General features: G+C 48.8%; 1 protein-coding gene across 3 annotated transcripts in view; it reads left to right on the top strand.

Annotated features, from left to right (window-relative positions):
- The window catches only part of TENM4 (teneurin transmembrane protein 4), a 390,035-nt gene that overhangs the window by 146,838 nt on the left and 220,399 nt on the right, over positions 1-22,798 (top strand). For all 3 annotated transcript variants that reach the window (XM_036259322.1, XM_036259324.1, XM_036259323.1), the window contains one exon: positions 15,208-15,463. In XM_036259322.1, coding sequence (XP_036115215.1) covers positions 15,208-15,463 — 256 coding nt within the window. The remainder of the gene's footprint in view (positions 1-15,207; positions 15,464-22,798) is intronic.

Genomic DNA, 22,798 nt, shown 5'->3' on the forward strand with positions numbered 1-22,798 from the left:
TTTCTAGAAACACACAGCCTCCTAAAACTGAACCAAGAAGAAATAAAAAATTTGAACAGACCAATAACAACAAAGAAAATTGAAGATGTAATTAAGAAACTCTCAGCAAACAAAAGCCCAGGCCCGGATGGCTTCATGGGGGAGTTTTACCAAACATTCAAAGAAGATCTAATACCCATTCTCCTCAAACTATTCCAAAAAATCCAAGAAGACACAATACTTCCAAACTCATTTTATGAGGCCAGCATTATCCTAATTCCAAAACTAGATAAAGACACTACAAAGAAAGAAAACTACAAGCCAATATCCCTGATGAACACAGATGACAAAATCCTCAACAAAATATTAGCAAATTGGATCCAGCAGTACATGATGAATACATTATTCTTCATGACCAAGTAGGATTCATCCCAGAGATGCAAGGCTGGTACAATATTCGCAAGTCAATAAATGTGACACACCACATAAACAAAATGAAAGATAAAAATCATATGATCATTTCAGTAGATGCTGAAAAAGCATTTGGCAAAATCCAGCACCGATTTCTGATAAAAACACTCAGAAATGTAGGAATAGACAGATTATATCTCAACATAATAAAAGCCATATATGAAAAACCTACAGTCAACATCATACTCAATGGGCAAAAACTAAAAGCATTCCCCTTAAGAACGGGAACAAGACAGGGAAGCCTACTTTTGCCCCTCTTATTCAACATAGTACTGGAAGTCTTAGCCATAGCAGTTAGACATGAAGAAAAAATAAAAGGGATCCAAACTGTAAAGGAGGAAGTGAGACTGTCATTATTTACAGATGACATGATATTGTACATAGAAAACCCCAAAGACTCCATAAAAAATGTACTAGAGTTAATAAATGAATTTGGCAAAGTAGCCAGATACAAAATTAATGTCAAGAAATTGATGGCATTCTTATACACCAAGGATGAACTCACAGAAAGGGAAACTAGGAAAACAATTCCATTTACCATCACAGCAAAAAAAATTAAGATACCTAGGAATAAACTTAACCAAAAAGTAAAGGATCTCTTCACAGAAAACTACAGGTCATTAAAAAAAAATAGAGGAAGATATAAAAAAGTAGAAGCACACACCTTGCTCATGAATTGGATGAATTAACATCATTAAAATGTCCATACTACCCAAAGCAATCTATAGATTCAATGCAATCCCCATCAAAATACCAATGACATACTTCACAGAACAAACACTCCAAAAGTTTATATGGAATGAAAAAGACGCTGAATAGCCACAGCAATCTTGAAAAAAAAAAAAAAAAAAAAAAGAACAAAGTAGGAGGGATCATATTACCAGATATCAAGGTTATACTACGAAGCCACTGTAATCAAAACAGCCTGGTACTGGCACAAGAACAGACAGACAGATCAATGGAACAGAACAGAGAACCCAGAATCTTACCCAAGACAATATGCCCAATTAATATTTGACAAAGGTGGCAAGAGCATACAGTGGAGTCAAGACAGTCTCTTCAATAACTGGTGTTGGGAAAATTGGACAGGTACATGCAAAAAAAAAATGAAGTTAGACCACCAACTTACACCATACACCAGAATAAACTCAAAATGGATAAAAGACTTAAATGTAACACATGAATTCATAAAAATTCTAGAAGAAAATATAGGCAACAAAATTTCAGACATTATACACAGCAGAATTTTTACTGATACCACACCTAAGGCAAGAGAAACAAACAAAAAATGAACAAATGGGACTACATCTAACTAAAAAGCTTCTGCACAGCAAAAGAAACAATCATCAAAATAGAAATGGAACCCACTATATGGGAGACCATAATTGCCAATGATGCATCACATAAGGGATTAATTTCCAAAATATATAGAGTACTCATACAACTCAACAAAAGGAAGACAAAGAACCCAATAAAAAAATGGGCAGAGGAACTAAATAGACACCTCTCCAAACAGGACATGCAAGTGGCCAAGACACATATGAAGAAATGCTCAACATCACTAATCAGCAGAGAGATGCAAATTAAGACAACAGTGAGGTATCACTTCACACCTGTCAGAATGGCCGCCATCAAACAAATCATCAAACAACAAGTGTTGGCAAGGGTGTGGAGAAAAGGGGACTCTAGTCCACTGCTGGTGGAAATGCAGACTGGTGCAGCCACTATGGAAAACACTATGGTGTTTCCTCAAAAAGTTAAAAATTGAACTGCCATTCGACCAGTGATCCCGCTTCTAGGAATATACCCTAAGAAGCCTGAAACAGCAATCAGAAAGAATATATGTACCCCTATGTTCATAGCAGCACTGTTTACAATAGCTAAGATCTGGAAACAACCCAAGTGTCCATCAGTAGATGAATGGATAAAAAAGCAGTGGTACATATACACAATGGAGTACTATGCAGCTGTGAGAAAGAAAGATCTCTTATCATTTGAGATGACATGGAGGGACCTGGAGGGTATTATGCTAAGCAAAACAAGCCAAGCAGAGAAAGACAAATATCACATGATCTCATTTATTTGTAGAATATAATGAACTAAACAAACTGATGAATAAAATTGACCCAGAGACATAAGGTAGGGTACAGACTGACAAACCCCAGAAGAGAGGGGGTTGGGGGGCAAGAGATAAACCACAGAACTTATAGTATGTATGCATGACTGATGGACATAGACAACAAAGCCAGGGACGAGACGGGGGGATGGGGAGGAGGGTGTCAATGGGGGAAAAAGGAGACACATTTGTAACAAAAACAAATTAATAAAAATTATTTTTTTAAAAAAAAGGAGAGGTCACCTTGCTGTGTGCTGATATTCAGCCTCCAGCAGGGTCCATGGCATGGTGGGGGGATGGGGAGAGTTAGGAAAAATGATCTGATAAACTGCACTGACTTTCAAGGCTGGTGAATGTTCCAGCAACGTAGACCGTTCCCTGTGGGAGCCTTAAGATTCATTATCTTGATTTCCTTTTAATGACATCGTCAACTGTTGATAAAAATACAGAGTTTATGCCCACCTCGGTGATCAGCTACCCAACCTGTGCCATTTGGAAAATGTCAGGTCAATTTTAAAGAGAAAGATCAGGGTGCCCAGAGTGTCCAAATGGCACCATGCCCCTTAAGAATCAGTGACAGCACCTGGGTAAAAGAGACTGCCATGTACCCCAAAGAGAGGTGTCATCTGCTTCTAGCCCCAGTGCCTGTGATCTATGAAGATACGAGGCCTGCCCTTGGAGCGTATGGTCTGGTAGGAGAGACGGATTTGCAAGCAAATGTTAATTCAGAGTGAGCCACAGGGGCTAGAAACACTCAGAAGAGGGGCCTCTAACCCAAACTGGGGGTGGTGGTTAGAGAAGGCTTCCTGGAGCCGGAAGCTTTTCATCGAGTTAACCAGGGGGAGGAGTGAAGAAAACCAGCATGTGCAAAGCCATGGATTTGAGACAAGCAGTGTGCAGTTTCCAGAGGCTTATGGTTAGCCTGTTAATCTTGGCACCTTTTTAAAGAGAGCAGTGGAGAGCTGTGGGTGCTGCCCTGGAGTGGTGGGCTCAGGCCAGACGTTGAGGAGTCTTGTCCTGGGGGCAGTGGGGAGCCACTGAAGGCTTTAGAGCAAGAGAGTGACATGATCGTTTCCTTTTAGGAAGCGTCCTCCAGCTGATGGATGGCAGGTGCATGAGGGTGAGCCTGTGGGCTGGGACACTAGTGGTGGCTATGACCCTGGCCTAGTGGTCCGCAGATGAGGGCCTGAGCTAAGGCAATGATAGTGGGAGTGGTGAGGATCCCCCAGAGATTTGGAAGGGGAAGCTCAAGTCCTTGGTGATCATCACTGAGCTGTTGAACCTGAAAAAGAGGGAGGGCTCAGGGGTGACTCCCGGAGGTCTGCTTTGATTGGTTGGGTGGGTTCTGGCAGCAGCTGGTGATGTTTGATGTTGCTATATGAGAGGGAACAGAATGGGGGTTGGGGAGCAGGGAGGCATCAAGGTTAGCCCTGCATGGATCTCTTACCCAGAGGCTTGCCGTTCGGGGAGGAGGTTGAGCCTAGCTGTTTAAGCCTCTGCTTCACTGGCAGGGAGCTCACTGTTTTGGGAGACAGTCCCTTGCAGAGCTTGGCAGGAAGGATTCCTTACATTGAACTGGTGGTTGTTCCAAGTGACTTCCTGGCCTTGGTCCCGGTCCTTCCTCCTAAAGCCTCTTCCTCCACCCTTCAGCTGTTTGAAGGCAGCAGCAGCAGCAACGTTCTGCCTGTCATCCGCCTTCCAGGAACTTCCCCGAGAGGAACGAGGGAAGGCAGGGGCCCCGGGCTGCCAAAGGCTGGCAGGAACCTCAGGAGAGCATGTATGAGATGAAGGAACCTCACTTTTCAGATAGACAGAGTGAGGCACAGAGCGTAAGGCACAGAGCGGGGGAGGGACCTCCCCTAGGCAGAGTGAGTTACGGTAAAGCCGGTAAAGCCGAGAAGAGTTCTGCAGTGCTAGACAGCCGCTCTCATTTCCCGGCTGCAGTGTGTGTGGCGTACCCGACAAGACTCGGAGAGCTCATCACAAAGCAGGCGTTGTGTTTCACCGGGACTCCCAGGCACACCCTCTTTCACAAGCCCTTCCCTAACCGCTGTCCTATCCAGGCTAACAGCACTGGTCCCTTGTCTAGCCCCACTGGAACACAGTTTCCAAACCCATCACCATCTGAGCAGCGGTAACTCGCTGCAGAGACCTCAGGGAAGGCTCAGCCTCTACAATAGTGGGATGACCTACAGTCCAGGCATCCCTCCTCTGGACCCACTCCAGCTAATCAGCCCAGCATGAGCATCACCTCCCTCATTCTTAGCGCTTTACCTCTGTGAGTACAGCCTCCTGCATTTCCATGAGCTTCTTATCTGCTCCAACACTCCCCTTGAACTGAACTCCACCCCCTTCGCTCACACACACACACACACACACACACTCCTCTCTTACCTGCCGACTGCGTCTGTTTGCTGACCTGGGACTTGACCTAACAGTTTACGGGTCAGACCATTTTTGAAAAGGGTAAGAAGGTGACCGTGGAAGGAAAGAAAACTCACTTGACAACCAGAAAGCTTTCCCGGGACAAGTTCGGCCCTGAGGTGGACACAGCTCTCAGTTGGGAGAACGCCGTGTGCCCAGAAAAGACCCACCCCTGTGGCTGCAGCTGGCCTTTTCCGAGTGTCCTGCTTAGATTTTACAGGCAGGGACTTTGTCCAATCCAGCTCCGTGTCTCCAGTAGCAAGCATGAGGCCTGCCCGTGGTGAGTGACCTTTGTGAAAGGAACGAACGCAGGGAGGGAGGGAGGCGGGACCGCCACGGGTCTCTTTCTTCCGTGCCTCCTCGGTGCCAGTCACACAGCACAACCCAGGGCATAACTTACAGTGCACATCTTCAGCAAGCAGATGTCCCTTAACAAATACCCCAGGTCCGTCTGCAAAGTGACAGTCTTGATTTTAGAATCCGAGAGGCTTCCCACCACCTCTTCCTCCTGTCAGTTGGGAACACTGGGGCTCAGATAGGTTAAGTGTCTTGCCCAAGGTCACACAGCAATTAATGGCTGACAGGGACAAGAATAAGAATGAAATCTGGGTGAATAGATGCTGCGAGGTTCAGAGGGTGGCCTGGCCAAGTTGTTCCTACAGCATGCTTCAGACAGACACATCCTGATGCTCTTGGCTTAGTTTATCTGTAAATCACCATGACCCTGGGAATAGAGAGCAGTGTTGATCACCCCTCTGTGGCAGAGACCCTAACACTTTGCTCTTCCCTTCACTGTCCCGTCCAAGGTATTGGGTGCCCCTGTCCCTCACTCCCGCCGCAGGAGAGCATTCATTGCTGTGCATTGTCACGAAGCCTGGGGATTCTGGCTTACTCTCAAGTGAGTCATCTAGCACTTGGCTTTAAGGGGTGAGCCCTCTGAATATCTTTAAAGCTGTCCCTCTGGCTCCAGGCTCTTGAAGGCAGGCTCCAGCCTTGTCAGCCTCTGCTCCTTAAGGGGCCCTTATCTCCCAGTCTTTGCTTATCCCAACCCCCTTCCCAGAACGCCCGCTCCCTCCCCCTTACACACTTCCATCCTGTCTCTACTTCAGTACCCAGTTCAGGCTCTGCTCTGCCTGGGAACTTCCCCAGACCTCTATCTGTAAGCTGGTGTCACTTCAGGGACGTGCCCTGCGGATGGGGGCAGGGGGTCACCTCCGCTCCCCTAATCCCACCTTTCAGCGTCCTGCTGTGCTAACAGTTAGCCAAAGCTTTCTGGAAGGCTTTGAGCAAGGGGGCCCAGGTGACCCCTTAGGGGTCAGCCTCCTGCAACAGAGAAGAGCAGAGAGGGATCTGAAACTGGGAGTGGGGTGGGGGAACAGAATAAAATACTGCTAACTGGGCTGCGTACCCCTGAGGGTCGCTGGTCCCCTGGGTGTGTGCCTGGCTTTCTGGGCCCCCGCTGCCAAGGACTGGTTGTGCTTCCCAGTCATTGTAACAGCCAGAACACACCCCATTCCACATTTCCAGACACCCCTGTTTGAAAACCACTGCACCGTACAATAAGGCTTTTGCATTAGTTTAAGACAGGGTCTCCTCCTTACTGTTTCTCAAATGCAAAGCACTTTGCCGGTCCGAGTGTTCTCCCAAAGGTGTGCCCTGACCAAAGGGGCGAGGAAGCAGAAGCGGTCATGTTGTGACTGCAGGGTTCTCTTTCACTCCCTGTCAGGGCTAGACGGGCCGCCCGGCCGTGCGGCTCAGTTGGCTGGGGGTCATCCCCTGCACCTGGGGTGCCGGTGCCTTCCGGGGCAGGGCACATGTCCTGGTTGCAGTTGTGGGCTCGATGCCTGGTCGGAGGCATGCAGGAGGCAGCCCATTGATGGTCTGCTCTCACATTGATGTTTCTTTCTCTGTCTCACTTCCTCTCCCTCTAAAAATCTATTTTAAAAATCTTTAAAAAAAAGAGAGAAAGAAAGACTAGAAGGCCATCCTCCGGAAGCTCCACGGTCTGCTGCCCCTCCCCCTCTGGGAGGCCAGTGGGCTTTCGGCCACGTAGAAGCCCTGCACACGGGCCATGGCGCAGAATGGACAGAACAGCTGGAGAATAGAACAGAGAGCATTTGTTCTGGGAGGGAATCAATGGGCAGAGAAGACACCACAGAAAATGCAGCCCCTGGCCTCACGCTCAGACCTGCGGTTCCAGGTCGGACGTCACACTTTTGATTTGTTCTGGGTTGAGGCAACAATAATAACGGTGATCGGTAACTGCCGGACAGGACGCCACAGTTTGCGAGGTGCTTTCACATACGTTTGACAAGTGATGAGGCCTCAAGTCGGAGAGGTTAAATCAGTTGTCCGAGGTTATACAGCTCGAAGGGGGCAGATCTGAGACGGGGAGTCAGGCATCAGAGTCCGGCTGCCGACCACGGTGACAAAGAGCTTCCTGGCCTCTCCAAATTGGTCGTGTAGGCCAGGGTTCATTAGCTCAGCTCTGAGCACTGCTGCGTCACCGTCCCGAGTCAGTGGTAGTCGATGGCATTTTAATGGACGCCAGATCACTCTTTCTCTCGGCATTCTCCGGCAGCTGGAATTTTGTGTTCTATGATAATTAAATACCATCATCTTTCATATCTGACAATCTTTAGGGCCCGATTAATGACTGCAGTGCACGCCGGGGTCACCGTTAACTGTGAAGCAAGGAGAGCATCGGGCGCCTGTCAGCTGTTTTACAGGGTTGGACGAGGGCACCGAGCCTGGCACCCTTGCTTGGAGCCAGTGCTGGCCTTAGATCACGGGGCTATCGACACATTCGAATTCTTTGCCTGAGCCAAAGTTCTGGAAGTTTATGCCTTTTCTCGTGAATGTGCTCATAAAAGAATTATAGCGCACTCCGCTGGAATCGGTGTCGCAGTCTGGCATCTGCAGTCGGTCTCCTCGGCGGGGTCATGCTCAGCATGGCCTCCAGGAGTATTCTGCAAACACTCCCTGCTCACACCCATCAGGGGACCCTCTCACCCTCCTGATAAAGGCTGAGTTCTTGCACTTGGTACCTCCAGGCTTGCCTGCAGAGTGCCCCCCCGCCCCCCACTGTCGCTGCCCCTCACAGCCTCACACTACTTACAGAAGTGCCCCAGATGGCCTCTCTCTCTCTCTGGCTCTGGACCCTCACAAGTGCATCTTCCTCTGCCCCTTTGGACACAGGTCACATGTCACTTCTCATGCAGCCTTCCTTGAGCCCAGCAGTCAGGCTGGCCCCGCCTCTGCTCCGTGCGGCTCAGGAGGGGCTGCTGTGTAGGCGGACAGGGACTAGTAGTTGATACCTGCAGACAGCCTGCTTCGTGATGGGCATAGCACGGCGCTCTACCTCTGTTGAGGAGCTTCATATATGTAAGGAAGAGCAGTAGTTAACAGCGTGTGCTCTGGAACCAGACTGCCTGAGTTCAGGTTCTTTACTTAGTGGTTTTGTAATCTTAAACCAAATACTTAGCCTTTCTGTGCCTTAGTTTCCTCACCTACAAAATGAGGAATAATAGCACCTTCTTTGCAGAGGGGTTAAAGGGTCAAATAAGTCAAGCACGTAGAGCCAGTCACATAGCAAGTGCTCCATAAATGTTAAGTATTATAATTTCATTGTAATTACTGTTTTGCATTGGTATATGCCGGCATGTCTATTGGAGCTGCATCCGTTTTGTCTCCAGGTCTCTGTGTGCTCAGTCTTCAGTGGCCCTTCCTCCTCCTCGTCCTTTTACTATGTTACTACTGTGTGTTTCAGTATATAGGTGAGGAATAGAGACTCACAGAACTTAAGTGACTTTCCCCAAATCATGTAGCTTGTCAGAGACGGAGCCCAGGCTGGACCGAGGTCTGTGGGACTCCCTTTAACATCTGCTCCCCAAACACTAGCGGTTTGTCAAGGTTAGGACTCATCTTCATCCGAAAACTCATCGAGTCCCTGCACACAGCACAGAGCTGCTTAACGTTGCTGATTGATCGAACCGCCTCATGGGCCCTCTCCTTGGGGTGCACCTTGAACCCAGGACAGCGCCGCTCCCTGTTTGCTCGGACAAGTTTATCTCATGCGGGAAGGGCCCTCCCCTTTGGAGACATGGAGCCTGTGTGTTCGGTGCTGAGTATCAGACTGCAGCCGTTCTGTTTGCTTCTGACCTGCACACGGAGCTCCAGGCTCCTTCCCGAGACCAAGGCTCCTGGGGGCCAGCAGGCTGCAGAGGGGGTTCCACTGATAAAAGAGCACCCTATTTCTGGTAGGCATTCTCCTGCTCTTTCTCTTTCACAGTTTCTTGCTTTGGAACCCCTGTTGAGAAGACGGTAGAGTGATCATCATGGTGACGATTTAGCATTTTGCAATTTACTTAATCAGCATGACTTTATCATAATCATGGAATTAATAGTTACCATTTTTAAAAGTTGCTATATTCCAGGCACTGTGCTAAGCATGTTACATACATTCTCATACCAATCCTATAAGGGGAGCATTATCTCTATTTAGTGATAAGCAAACCAAAGCTCCAGAGAAGTTAAGTAACTTGAGCAAGATCACACAGCACCTAAGTGTCAGAGCCAAAACCTGAATCTGGGATTATCTGGTACCAGGTGCCCAGGTCTCCACACCATCTCTGATGTTACCTGTTGGTCTGCCCAGTGCTCTGAAGAAACCTATAATCTTGGTTCAGGGAAATGCAGCCTGGAGGATTTGGTCTTTAGGATTTTTGAGTATTTAAAATAAAAAATACCTGTGGTGTTGGAGGGAACCAGCAGCTATAAATATATTCAACAACTTGTAGTTTTTTATGGGGGGGGGGGTTCCTGGAAAACTAGGTGTGTAAAACTCAGTTAAGCAAGTGGCCTTTACTGACAGGTGTGCAATATAACCGTGAAATGACACATATTTGGGCTTGATTCAGAGATACACTTGGTGGCTGTATCTGCAAGAAGGGGGTATAAATTGAACTTTATAGCACAGCTTTGCAATACACCAATGCTTACTCCCGGGTAGCAGGAGAGAAGCCATTACTTATACAGGCAAGCAGCCCACCTACCTCATTTGCTGTTCTCTCGCCCATAGTATGCAAATATTTGCTGGGAATATAGAGAAGAATGGCACACAGGCCCTTCCCCTCATGGCACAGTACTTGGCACCTAATCCAAGGACATCGCTTTCCATTACCCAGAAGGTGGTAACATAGGAACGTGTACACCCCCCCCCCCACGCACACACACAGGCACACAGGCCAGAAACCAGGCAGGTGAAGTGAGTTCTTGGAGGCCACCCAGCTAGTGAGTAGAAACCAGAAGAGAGTTCCTATTTCAGGCCATCTCTATCTCATTCACTGTTGTAGTCCCAACACCCAGCTGACAGGACCTGGCGCACGCCGGAGGAGGGGACTGGATCTGAGTGCCCCTCCGAAGATGGGAGTGTAGGCTGGGGAGAAAGAAGGCCCCTCCCTAGCCTGTCCTCTATCTCCTGGCCACAGGAGCAGAAAGGAGACTCCATCTAGGCTAGAGGAATCATCTGCTCCTTGAGAAGGTCATGTTGAGTGAGCTTCCACCGCTGGGTTGAGATCCAAAGCACAGAGCCTTTCCCTTGGGAACCTGGACACCCTCAAGGTCCAGGCATTCTCAGATGAAGGGATGAGGGAAGGGAAACAAAGAACCCACCTGAAGCATCAGGAACTCTGGCTCCAGGCAGGGAAAGGCCTGCATAGGCCCACAGTCTAGAGAGCCCAGGGTGGTCTGCTGTCATTTTGGGGGGGAACAGATATCTTCTACATTAACCTTATCCTCCTGGACAGACCGCCCAGGCCACTGCATGAGCCATTCACCCAGTAAACCTCTGTGGAGCATCTGCTCCGTTCTGGGACCTGTGATCACAGCACAGAGGGGATGGGGACTTTTGTACCCACCAGAGTAGGCAAGCTCTGGGGGAGAAGGAAAAATGAGCGAACCAAGTAACCTGCTGTCAGCATTCAGTGGAGGAAAAAAGAACTTTAGGGAGGATAAATCAGGGAAGGCTTTCTGAAGGGGGTGGCAATTGATCTAAGCTTCAAAAAAAAAGAGAGCGAGACAGAAGATTTGGACATGATGTTTCTTGTCCCCATAAGAGAATTTCCTTTTAGAATTTGATTTTTAGGTCTGTGACCAGTGGTCTTACAGTTAAAATCTCATCATTTCAGGACTCTTGGCAGTGCTTCTACATAGTTATCTAGCCAGAGCCTGGAGTGTCCACTTAGTTACAGAGCAGATGTCTGTAGGCGTGCAAGGCAACCCTGTCCTGAAGACCTCAGACGCTTGCTGCCTGCACTTTTCCTGCCTCTGGCCATGACTGAGACAGTCGAGCAGATGTCTGTGTTTTATGCAAAGGTTCTTGGTTTGGTAGACATGATTCAGGCTTTGGATTACTAAGGACCACTCACTAGCTTTGTAAACCTCAGCTTCTTCATGTATACAGTGGGAATGATAATAAGATTGCCCCCTAGGGGTTGTTGTGAGCATTAGAAAAGTTAAGGCTGAGAAAGTACACACAGTAGGTGCTCAAACACATGGCAACGACTATGAATATCAATTAGGTGGAAAGTCATGAGGAGGTTGACTCCTAGTGTGGGGCCAGGAGCAAGGACTCGGTCACTCTTGTCTCCTGGACTCCTGGTAACCACTGGACCGCAGTGGTCCGGTCCTTCTGACTGCTCTGGTGCCCTGGACTGCAGCCAACAGCCCACAGGGCCAAGGGTAGGGGGACACTCAGTCATCCCAGGAGGCCACTTATGCTTCTGGCTTCTGTCCCAGGCTCCAAATGCCTCCATTAAAGTGCTGCCTGAGGACAGCTAGACAAAACAAATGACCCTGCGTCTTCCTGCCTTCTGCCTGGGCTAAGGCTGTCCGTTCCGAGTGGGCCCCTCTGCCTGCTGTGCTGGCTCCCACGTTCTCTTGCCTCCCATCAAGGGGCATCCTGTGGGCTCCCTCCTGGTCTAGGACCACAGCATGACTCATCTTCGGAGGGTACCAGCCACATTCTGTGGCCTTCCTGGGTGCCGTCCTCGTTGGAGCTGAGGTTTCAGCCAGTGGGCTGGCTCAGCAAATCTCTTTCCCCCATGGAAAGTGTGGCTGGAGACGAGGGTATCAGGAGGGAGCTGATGAAAGATGAGGCTGGAATGACAGATGAGCATCCAGTTCTGAAGGACTTGGTAGACCCCCTGAGGGCCTGTTCCTGGAGGTAGCAGTTTGTGTGAAGGAAGTGATCACTCAGATGGGTTTGCTTCTTTTCTTTTTTTTTTTTTATCCTCACCCGAGGACATTTTTGCATTTATCTTCAGATAGAGTGGGAGGGAGATAGGAAGGAAGAGAGAGAGAGAGAGAAACATCAATGTGAGAGAGACACATCGACTGGCTGCCACCCACACGATCCCAACCGGGGCAGGGACAAACCAACCGAGTTACGTGCCCTTAGTGGGAACTGAACCTGGGTCTCTCTGGTCTGCGGGCTGACGCTCTAGCCGCCGAGCCAAACCAGCCAGGGCAATCTTTCTCTTTTTCTCCTGCCCCTGCCCCCATCTCCACTCTCACCAGACTTGCTTTATAACTCATTAGCCTAAAAGATTCAGTTCCCTGAAAAGCAGAGAGCGATGCATCTTGCAGTAAAAATAGCCAATACAGTGACAGTGCCTCACATTTAACTGAGCTCGGCGGCTTCCAGAGTGGGTCTCCTGGGCCAAGGAGGAGCCTTGGGAACCACGGCGCCTTGGTCTGGGGCCCGTACTCAAGACTGCCTGTCTCCTCTGTAAAATTCAGGGTTCTCTTGGGACATTAATGAAGAGGACTACTTTGTAAACTGTGAACTTGAGAAATACTTCCTTCCCATCAATTGCCTCGTTTGATACCACTGTAACCCTGTGATTCTCTTAATAAGCGCATCCCCATTTTTCAGATGAGAAAACTGAAGCTCAAAGAGGTTAAGTGACACAAATTATCTTAGTCTTCGGCCTGTTGAAATCGAGGCAGGGACCCTGATGGTCTCTGAATCACCTTCAGGCTAGTCTTCCTTTCTTTTGAAGAACAGTGTGAGTTTGCAGCCTAAGATTCAGTAGAATCTGAGAGGTCCAACAGCTGTCCTTCATTCCATCGCCTTCAGTTCCAGGGCAGTGCTCCTTCAGGGGTGGCTGAGCAGGTCCCTGATTTCAACCCACATTAACCCCTATCAAGTGTTCAGTCAGCTACCTCCTCGGTGTTCTCTCCCATACATGCTCGCTCACTCGCTCTCGCTCTCTCTCTCGCTCTTTCTCTCTCTCTCTCTTTTTTCCCCAATAGGACAGGCTATGAATTTTGCAAATATTTAAGTTAGGGTTTCTTTTTGCTTATCAATTCCTTCTTCACATTATTCCTCTCTTGTCGAAAGGAACCAAGCCACTCATTCAACACTTGGCTTAGAAATCTCAACTACATATCCAGTGTCATTGCTCACAATTTCTACCTTCCACAAAACACTAGAACATAAACACAGTTCAGCCAGGTCCATTGGCACTTTATAAAAGGATCACCTATTCTCCGTTGTCTAATAACATGATCCTCATTTCTGAGACCTCATTAGAATGGCCCTCAATGTCCTTAGTTCTACCAACGTTTTGTACATAACTACTTATGTATTCTCCAAAATGTCGGAAGCTTTTTCTACAGCTCTCTCCTTTTATTTCTGAGCTCTCACCAGAATTACCTTTCACAGTCCCTTTATGGCAATGTGAGCTGTTTCTAGCATGCGTCTCAGAACTCTTCTAGACTTGACCCATTACTCGGTTCCAGAACTGCTTCCACATTTTCAGGTATTTGTCATAGTATCACCCACCTCTCAGTACCAATTTCTGTCTTGGTGTGGGCTGCTATGATGTCGTGCCTTAGACTGGGTGGTTTCAACAGCAAACTCCTTTTCCTGTTCTGGAGGCAGGGAAGTCCAAGGTCAAGATGCTGGTGGGGCCCTCCTCGTGGTTTGCAGACAGCCACCTTCCTCGTGTGGTGGGGAGAGAAGGAGCTAATTCTCTGGTCTCTTTTTGTAAGGGCACTGACGTCATCATGAGGGCTCCACCTTCAGGTCCTCATCTTAAACCTAATTACCTCCCAAAACATTGCTGCCAGATACCATCCCATTTGGTGGGTGGTCATTAAGAGTTGCCTCCAGGACTTGCCTCACCTGTGGCATCACCAGACACTTTGTCTTTTCAAAGAACATCTACTTAGCCATGTGCCCTTGGGCACTTGACTTTCCTGCTCTAAGTTATTCATCTACCACTTTGGCAATATCTGTTGAGTAGTTGAAGAGAGTAAATAAAACATATTGATTCCCTCATCTGTAAAATGGGGATCAAAACAGTTACCTGTTTTATATTGGGTTGTGAGTAGTAGCTGAATTTAAACATGTAAATAGCTCCAAACAGTGCCTGGCACATAGTAAGTGCTCAGTTAATGTTAGCGGGGGGTTTTAATCTACGCCAGGTGACTTTTTCATCAGGCTCACTCCCTTTACTCAAAATTCACCTTCTCCCTGAGTCTGTCACTGGCTACGTAGCCTAAACTTTAACTGATCTGTCTAAAATTTTACCATTGCTGCCACATATACAGACCTTAGGCCCCTTCCTGGTCTTGTGTGTTTTCTGATTTATTACCATCTCAGTAATCTATATATTTTACCTTGTTTGTTTCACTTGCTGTATATAATTAGTGGTTCTCAAATGTTAGCATCCATCAAAGTCACCTGGAGAGTTTGTGAAGTCGGATTGCTGGATCCCACCCAAGGGTTCGTGATTCAGTAAGTCTAGGGTAGGGCTCAAGAATGCTCATTTCTCTAACGGATTCGCAGGTGATGCTGCTGAAGCTGCTGGTCCCAAACCACACTTTGAAAACTGCCACCCTCAAAGTGTATCAAAAACAATATGAAGTTGGTGACGAGGGAGGTCAGGCTTTTCTCCAACCTTGTTTCTTTGCTTTCATACCAGAATTGAAGCTCAGTGGGGACAGGGGCTTGTCCCTTGATGTATCCCCAGCACCTAGAATAGTAGGTGCTCAATAAATACCTGCTGAGTAAACATTGAACGCGTTACTAATAGGTGTGATTTCTAGTGCGTGTTGACCACCCAGCCGCAGCTCCCCTGCGGTCCTCGTCTGGGCTCCAGCGGCCAGAGCCGGGTGCTGCCCGCTGACCGCGCGTGTTTGTGCCCTAGATCACCCAGGCGGCCTGCAGAACCACTCGCGGCTCCGGACTCCGCCTCCTCCACTCTCGCACGCCCACACCCCCAACCAGCACCACGCCGCCTCCATTAACTCCCTGAACCGGGGCAACTTCACTCCGAGGAGCAACCCCAGCCCGGCCCCCACGGACCACTCGCTCTCCGGAGAGCCCCCTGCCTGCGGCGCCCAGGAGCCGGCCCACGCCCAGGACAACTGGCTGCTCAACAGCAACATTCCCCTGGAGACCAGGTACTGCGCGGGGGGCCAGCTGGGGCTGAGGCCGCGAGGGGTGGCGGGGTGGCCAGAGCCCTCAGGCTGAGACCCCAGGGTCTCAGAAAGCTGGGGTCAGGTACACAGCCTAGGTGTGTGGCTCTCTGGCCGGCAGAGAGAAGGACTATGGATGGAAGTGGGCCAGAAAGAGCATGGACGTAGACCAAACAGCCCCCAGGTTCAGGGCTAGCCTGCTACTTCCTAAAGGTCTGACCTTGGTCAAGTTGCTAAACCCCTCTAGCCCTGGCTTTCCTTGTCTGCACACCGGGGCTGCTGCTCGCTGGGGAGGGCTGTTAAAGTAGGCGAGAGCTGGTGTGTGACGGTATCTAGCACAGGGACGTGGCAGTCAGTGACGGGGTCCACACCTCCTCGCGTCCCTACTGTGATTGGCTCCCCCTGAGCCTGGGATGGGGCCTGCCTGGCCTGTGGTGGGTACCCAGTGAATGTCCTCTCCCCTGCTCCGCTCCGCTCCCCTGACTGTCCTCTCCTGCTGGCCTGTCCCCTTTATACTCGAGCCCTAATAATTCCTCATGTCGATGCATCGCTTTTACAGGGCTTTCATATAGTGATAGGATGGAGCCCGCACAGCTTTATAAATGCGGTATTATGATCGTGATCCCGTTTGGGAGCCTCAGAAGCTGAGAATCAGAGAAGGTCAGTGACTAGCTCAGGTCTCAGGCAGTTGGTGCACAGCTGAGTCTGGAACCCAGGTTGCCTGAGTGTGTGCAGTGCTATTTCCCTACACCACAGCCCCCTTCTCCAGGCCGCTCCTGGCCCGGACCCCCCCTCCCTCCCAGCCTGCGGGTGCTTCCTCGGGGCTTCAGTCCGTTTCGGGGCAGAGGCTCTGATTAGCCACTGTTTTTCCAACATTAAAAATTTTTATGATTACAAGAACAATAAAAACTCACTGGAGAAAATGCAGAGATATATAAAGATCAAAATTAGATTTATCTGCACACCTACCCCTCTGAGATAAGCACTGCGGACTTTGGGGGACTGGCCCTTCCCTGCTTTCTCTAAATTGAAGATGAAATATCCCAGGCTGGCATAATTGCAACCTCTTAATCTTCTAGCCTATTTCTCAAATGAGTGAGGAGCACAGATCCTATTATCTCATCCTCCTGCTCCTTATCTGTGGAGAGGACAAAATCATTCCACATTTAAGGGAGGGAAATTAACCTATGCTGGAAAGTGGACCCTGACCCTGCCTGGCCCATGACTATGATATTTGCACATCGAGCCTGTGGGGTCCACTGAGAGAACATCAACATCCTTTTGCACCACTTTACTTCTGTAAAATCATTTTTCCAAAAGCATATTTCTCAGCGAGATAGCCCAACCCTCCCCACCTCCTGTCTCTTAATTAATATTATTTTTGTTGACACCCTTTAAAATCATGTATGACTTTTCCCTATGTGCCTCCTTTGCTCTCATCAGTGGCTGAGTTGGATAATTATATGTCATCCCATCCAAAGTAGCTTAATCAGATCTCTATTATTTCCAGTGTGCTTACTGAGTGAGAGCACGTGGCTGAAAGAAGCCAGCAAATAACCAGTCGTTTTGGTTCTCTGCATGGAATATGGCAGCCACTCCTTTTGCTTGGATGCTCATTTTTATCACTTGAGGTCGAAGTAGGTGGCCCTGCAGGTTTTTGAAGGGAATGGAAGACAGAAGACAAGCGGCAGGGACGTCTTCCTGATGTGAAGTTGGTTTGAGATGCGAAGGTGGCCCCAGCTGACCTCTCTTGCCTCATCAGCCAGTCCTAACCTGCCTTTCTGACCCTCTGTCTTCCGCATCCAGTGTTCAGACCACATGGAAATTTGATTTCTTTTGCCCTTATATTTTATTACTGAAGTAATAAATGTTCTGTAGAACAGTTAGGAAATGAAATAAGCAAGAAAAGAAAGTCACAAATATCTACAACCAAATGAAAATCATTGTTAACATGCTGCCATGGACTCACGCACACCATATATCCATACCTAAGCATAGCATAGTTATATATGTAATATTCAATATATGATGTGTAGGTGAGTGTACATATGTGCATCTATATTAGCCTTCCCCCAGTTCCTCACCCCTTCATGCCTCAGTGCCTTTGCACGTGCTCTTGCCCAGCGCTCTGCCAGAGTTACCCTCCTCTTCACTTCTTGCTCTAGCATAGTCCTACTTATTCTTGGAAGCCAGGCGAAATTTTTGAGGTAGACTTCCTCTGTGACCCGAGTTCTATGCCTCTGAAGATGGCCCAAAACTGGGAGAGGTTCCTAATATAATGGGTAACACAGAATGCTGGGTCTTGATACTGACCTTCACTGGTTGATGGCACAAAACCAAGAGGGTGCAGTTTAAGAGGGATTGATGTAAAGTCTGGCAGATAGAATCACAAGTAATTTTGACCAGCCTGGTGAGGTCAGAAGAGAATGGGCTTTAGAGTCATATGGACCTGGATTCCTACCTTGGTTTTAACACTTACTAGCTGGGCAAGTTCCTTAACATCCCTGAACCTTGATTTCTCCATCTGTAAATTGGGATAAGAATGCATACCTCTCAGGTTGGAATTAAATATGCCAGAAGCACACAGCACAGTGTCTGGCATTAAAGACATACTATAAAAAGTATTTCCCTTCTTTATTTCCCATATGTGTCTTCTTCCCATGTCAACACTGTGAAGAAAAAAAGTCACTAAAAATATTTATTGAGGCCCTGGCCAGTTTGCTCAGCGGTTAGCACATCAGCCCACGGACTGGAGAGTCCTTGGTTCAGTTCCCACTAAGGGCACGAACCTCGGTTGCAGTTTGTCCCGGCTCTGGTTGGGATTATGTGGGTGGCAACCACTTGATGTGTCTCTCTCACATCAATTTTTCTCTCTCTCTCTCTTCCTCCCTCTCTCCCTCCCACTCTATCTGAAGATAAATGCAAAAATTTCCTTGGGTGAAGATAAAAAAAAAAAACATATTAAAAATAAATATATATATTTATTGAGCCCCTCCTCACCAGAGGAGTTGAGAGGAAATAGTAGGTTGTGCCTACTGTCTACTTTGGAGAAGTAAGTTTGGCCCTGATGTTCTGAGGACATAAGTGATGGTTCATTCTTGCTAGCAAGCTGTTCAAAGCTCAGGGACTCATCTTATGCTCAACCCCCTACCACAGTGTTCACCTAGACCTTACATTTTCCCCTGAAAAACGGGAGAAAATAGTAACTTCCTGTTCTGATTGTCTATTGCTGCATTAAAAATCTACTCCAAAACTTAATGGTTTAAAAAACCACCAGTTGATTATGCTTCCCAGTGAGAGTCAGGATTTCTGGAAGTGCTTGGCCGGGCTGGTTTTCTGCTGCATGCTGTATCACGAGGCGTTGAGCAGTGGGCTGGGCTAGTCTGAAGGATCCAGGCTTTACTCCCATGCCTGACATGACCCCTTGAGGGAGACAGCTGGCAAGCTGGGCTCAGTGGGACCCCTGTCCCTCTAATGTGGTCTCAGGGCCTTTCCACACAGTCTTCGCAGAAGGGCATTGTACTTCATACTCAGTGGCTCAGGTCGACATGGTGCTGAGACAGAAGCCATTGATCCTTAAGACTTGGCCTATGTCACTTCCGCCATATGCTGTGGTCAGAGTGGTCATAGGCCAGCTTCAAGGGTGGGTGGGGGAACAACAGACCTTACTTCTCAAAAGGAGATGTGCCCAAGAATTTTTGGACACTTTTAATCCAGTCTACCATCATGCCTCATAAAGCTGTTGTAGCAAATACGCAAGGTAATGTCTGCCTCAGCACACAGTAAGTGCTCAACTATCTGTTGTGTAATGCTTTATTGTTCAGGAAATAGTCACTGAGTGCCTACTGTGTGCCTGACAGGTCAGACGCGTTAGAGAATAGACTTGCACTAGGGTATGTGTTATGATAGAGGTAAGCACAGAGAATGTGTGTCTTACTTGCCCTGGGATTCCCAACACACAACACAGACTTGTATCCTGACGGGTGCTTGATAAATAATACACAGATGAAATAAATGAATGATGGAACAAAGGAATGAATAAAATACCCACCTGAGACTTGAGTGGAACAAAGGGCGGACTTCCCAGTGGACCAGGTTGTGTGACTGAGGGTTGAAGAGCAGGCAGAGCCCCCAGGTGGAGCTGGGGCGGTCGGGAAGGCCTGAGAGGCACAGTCTGAATAGAGGCCGAAGCGCCCAAGGAGCAGGGTCGAAAGCGCCCCAGAGTTTCCTACGCAGCTTTGCTAAACCGCCACCAGAACAGGGAGCCTCCTGATGCCAGAGAGACAGTCACAGGCCTTTCCCTAATTGTCAAATTGAGTCTGTGTTAAGAGACTAAAATAAGTAGCTGAGAAAATACCGTCACAGCTGGTAGGATGACCAGAAGGGATTCAGATTTCACGCTGCAGGGAAAGAAAGGCTAGCAAAGGACAAAGGAGGGAGGCCTGGGCTGGCCCACTCCTTTCGGCGCTCCCTCCGTGACTGTGGCGCTCCCCAAGGGTAACTGAGTCCCCGGGGAGGAGACCAGGCCCACCGGTGCTCCCTAGAGCAAAGGTCAGATGTTTCTCTGAGCCCTGCAGGGCATCTGTAGTAATTCTGGTGGAAGCCATGTGTTCAGGGTCCCTTAAACCCTGACCCACTTCCTTCACACTCTGCAGCAGCAGACACTTAATTGATTTCCCAGGGACCATCTGATTAATAACCCGTCAGGCTCCTGTCAGATGAAGGGGAAGCCAGAGCAGAAGGCTGCCAGACCTTGGCTCTAGCTTCTGATCTCAGGCCTGGTTTGGGAGCCTGGGGCCCATTTTAGGGTCGCACTCAGTTTGAGGAACAGCCCTGCCCGCTCTCAGGGGTGGGAAGCCATCCTCGTGGTCTCCAACGCAGCCCTGGTGTGGTTCCCAGAACGGCACAAAGGGACTTCTGGTGGACCAGGCCAACCCCTGAGCATCGCAAGGAGTGGGTTGGACAGTCATCCCTGTCATTTGGTGGTTCAGCCACAGACATGCATAAGACACAAAAGCCATATAAGAAGATCATAGTCCAGTGAGGGAGTCAGACCCGCAAGTGAATGAATGAAGACGGCACTCTGGGGGGTACTCAGGGCTAAAAGGAGGGTGTGGCTCCCTCTGCTTGGACATCATGTCACAATCATAATAAACACTCAGAGCCCTTCTGGGTGCTCTAATGAGCTTCCAAACAAGCAAGCTCATTAGAGACTTGGGGCCCAGGACTTTCACCGGGGCTGGTCATACAGGTATCTTCTGCATGGCAAGTACCCAAATCCCAGACTCCCAGAGGAAGGCATGCATTCAGCATAGCATAATCCACAGTGCATACAAACAATTTAGGCACAGCAAGTCAGCCCCTCTTTATCAACTAATGGCAGAAACCTTTCCAAACCTGAGTTTCTAGACACCAGCCAAGGACCAGCCCTTGGCCGGTAGTCAGGATGGCTACCTTTACTGTTTTCTGCACAGGTAGGCAGTCTTATTATCATCCCCACTTGAAAGAATCTGAAGCGCAGTAACTTGCCTAAGGACTCAGCGCCAGCCCCTACGTGGCAGGGCCAGGACCCATAACCAGGCCTGGTGACTCGAATCCTTGCACTCAGTGCCACCTGATGGGGAAAGTGAGCCTCTTTGGCATGCCCTTAGAGAAACTTACAGGGGAGAAAGGAATTGTCACACGAGGGACAGTGGGGCCGAGACACAGAGCCAAGAGACAGCTTGGGATTTTGGAGAGATGACTAAGTGTTGGGTGACATGGGAGCATAGGGGCCCCAGGAGATGAGAGTGAATGGGGGTCAGTAGTGGAGGGCCTTGAGTTACGTGAGAAAGAAGTTACACATTTCCTGTGGCCATTGGGGCCGAGGGTGGGAGAAGTGGGGATGAGTAGTTTTCAGCCTCTTTTGAGAGCAATGTTATGGAACTGGCCTTTTAAAAGGATCATGATGGCCTAGAAGACTTGCTTCTATTCTTGTTTCTTTGTTCACGCATTTGTTCAGTTGTCTTTGTGTGGTCTTGGCTGAGTCGCTGACACCCTGCACACCTGGGGGTCTCACTACAGAATGTGGGATGTGATCCCTACCCAGCCTGCGCTACTGGTGGCTGCCCCAGGGCTTGGTGGGCCGAAACACAGTCCCAGACAGCAGGCTCATTGTGAGAAGACGGGCTGTTGAACAGGGCAGCAGTGGAGAACTGGCCACTGCAATGCCCTGGCCACTTCCTTCCCCAAACTTGTTTGTTCTGCCCTTGGGAGGTGAGCTCAGCCTGCCCTGAGGCACTTCGGGAACTAGCCCAAGGCTTCCCTTCAGCCTTAGAGGGGAGCCAGTCCCCTCCCCACTCTAAGAAAAGCATTAAGAACAGCACAGCCTGGCTGCAGGTCCCCCTCCATGTCCTCGAAAGTCTTTCCTGAAAGTCCCCTTGGGGCCATGAGGTCTGAGAGATCTGGGTTTGAGTCCCATTGCTACCTTTCGTCATTGCCATATGATCTTGGGCAGTCGCTTAAGCTATCTGGGCCTCGGTTTCCCAGGGTATATGAGGGTCACATGAATCCAGTGTCCATACTCTGACTTCTAGCAGTAGTGAGCTGGAGACCATACCAGACTGTGGCCCAAGAAGGGCTCAGCAACTTAAGGTCCCCACCAGGAAATCCTTGTAATTTTTGTTTTCCAGAAGAACTGGATACTCAGAGTGTTGGGAGTGGGAGGTGGACAGGACATTTAGTGGGGAGCCTTAAACCAGGAGTCGGGACGCCTAGGTGTGAGTCGCAGCTCTGCCCCTGACCGGCTGTGTGGATGGGAGTGGACATGTGTCTCTCTGGGCCTCCAGTTCATCAGCAATCAAATGAGGCCTAGTCATTTGACCCAGAACTAAGTTTTAAAAGTGCAGGATAAGATTACTTCAAGGAGGCAGTAGCATTCTGAATAGAGAGCATTTTCAGCAAGTACGCGTGTCCCCCAATTAGCAAGTGTGGGAGCTCTTTCGGGGAACCTCACACTCTTGCTCTCTAGAAACTCCTGTTCTGTTGCACTGCTGCGTCCCTTGTCCTGAGACATCTGTGCTTTTAAAATAATTGTTTCTCTCTTTTTAAAATAACAGTTTCTGTCCAGCCAGGGTGGCTCAGTGGATTGAGCATGGTCCCATGGACTGAGAGGTCCCAGTTCGATTCCCGGTCAGGGCACATGCCCAGGTTGTGGGCTCCATCCCCAGTGGGGGGCGTGCAGGAGGCAGCCGATGGATGTTTCTCTTTCACATCGATGTTTCTCTCTCTCCCTTTCTCTCTCTCTAAAAAAAAAAAAAAAAAAAAAATCAATAAAAATAT

The sequence above is a fragment of the Molossus molossus genome, unplaced genomic scaffold (assembly GCF_014108415.1).
Source record: "Molossus molossus isolate mMolMol1 unplaced genomic scaffold, mMolMol1.p scaffold_m16_p_13, whole genome shotgun sequence".
NCBI lineage: Eukaryota > Metazoa > Chordata > Mammalia > Chiroptera > Molossidae > Molossus > Molossus molossus.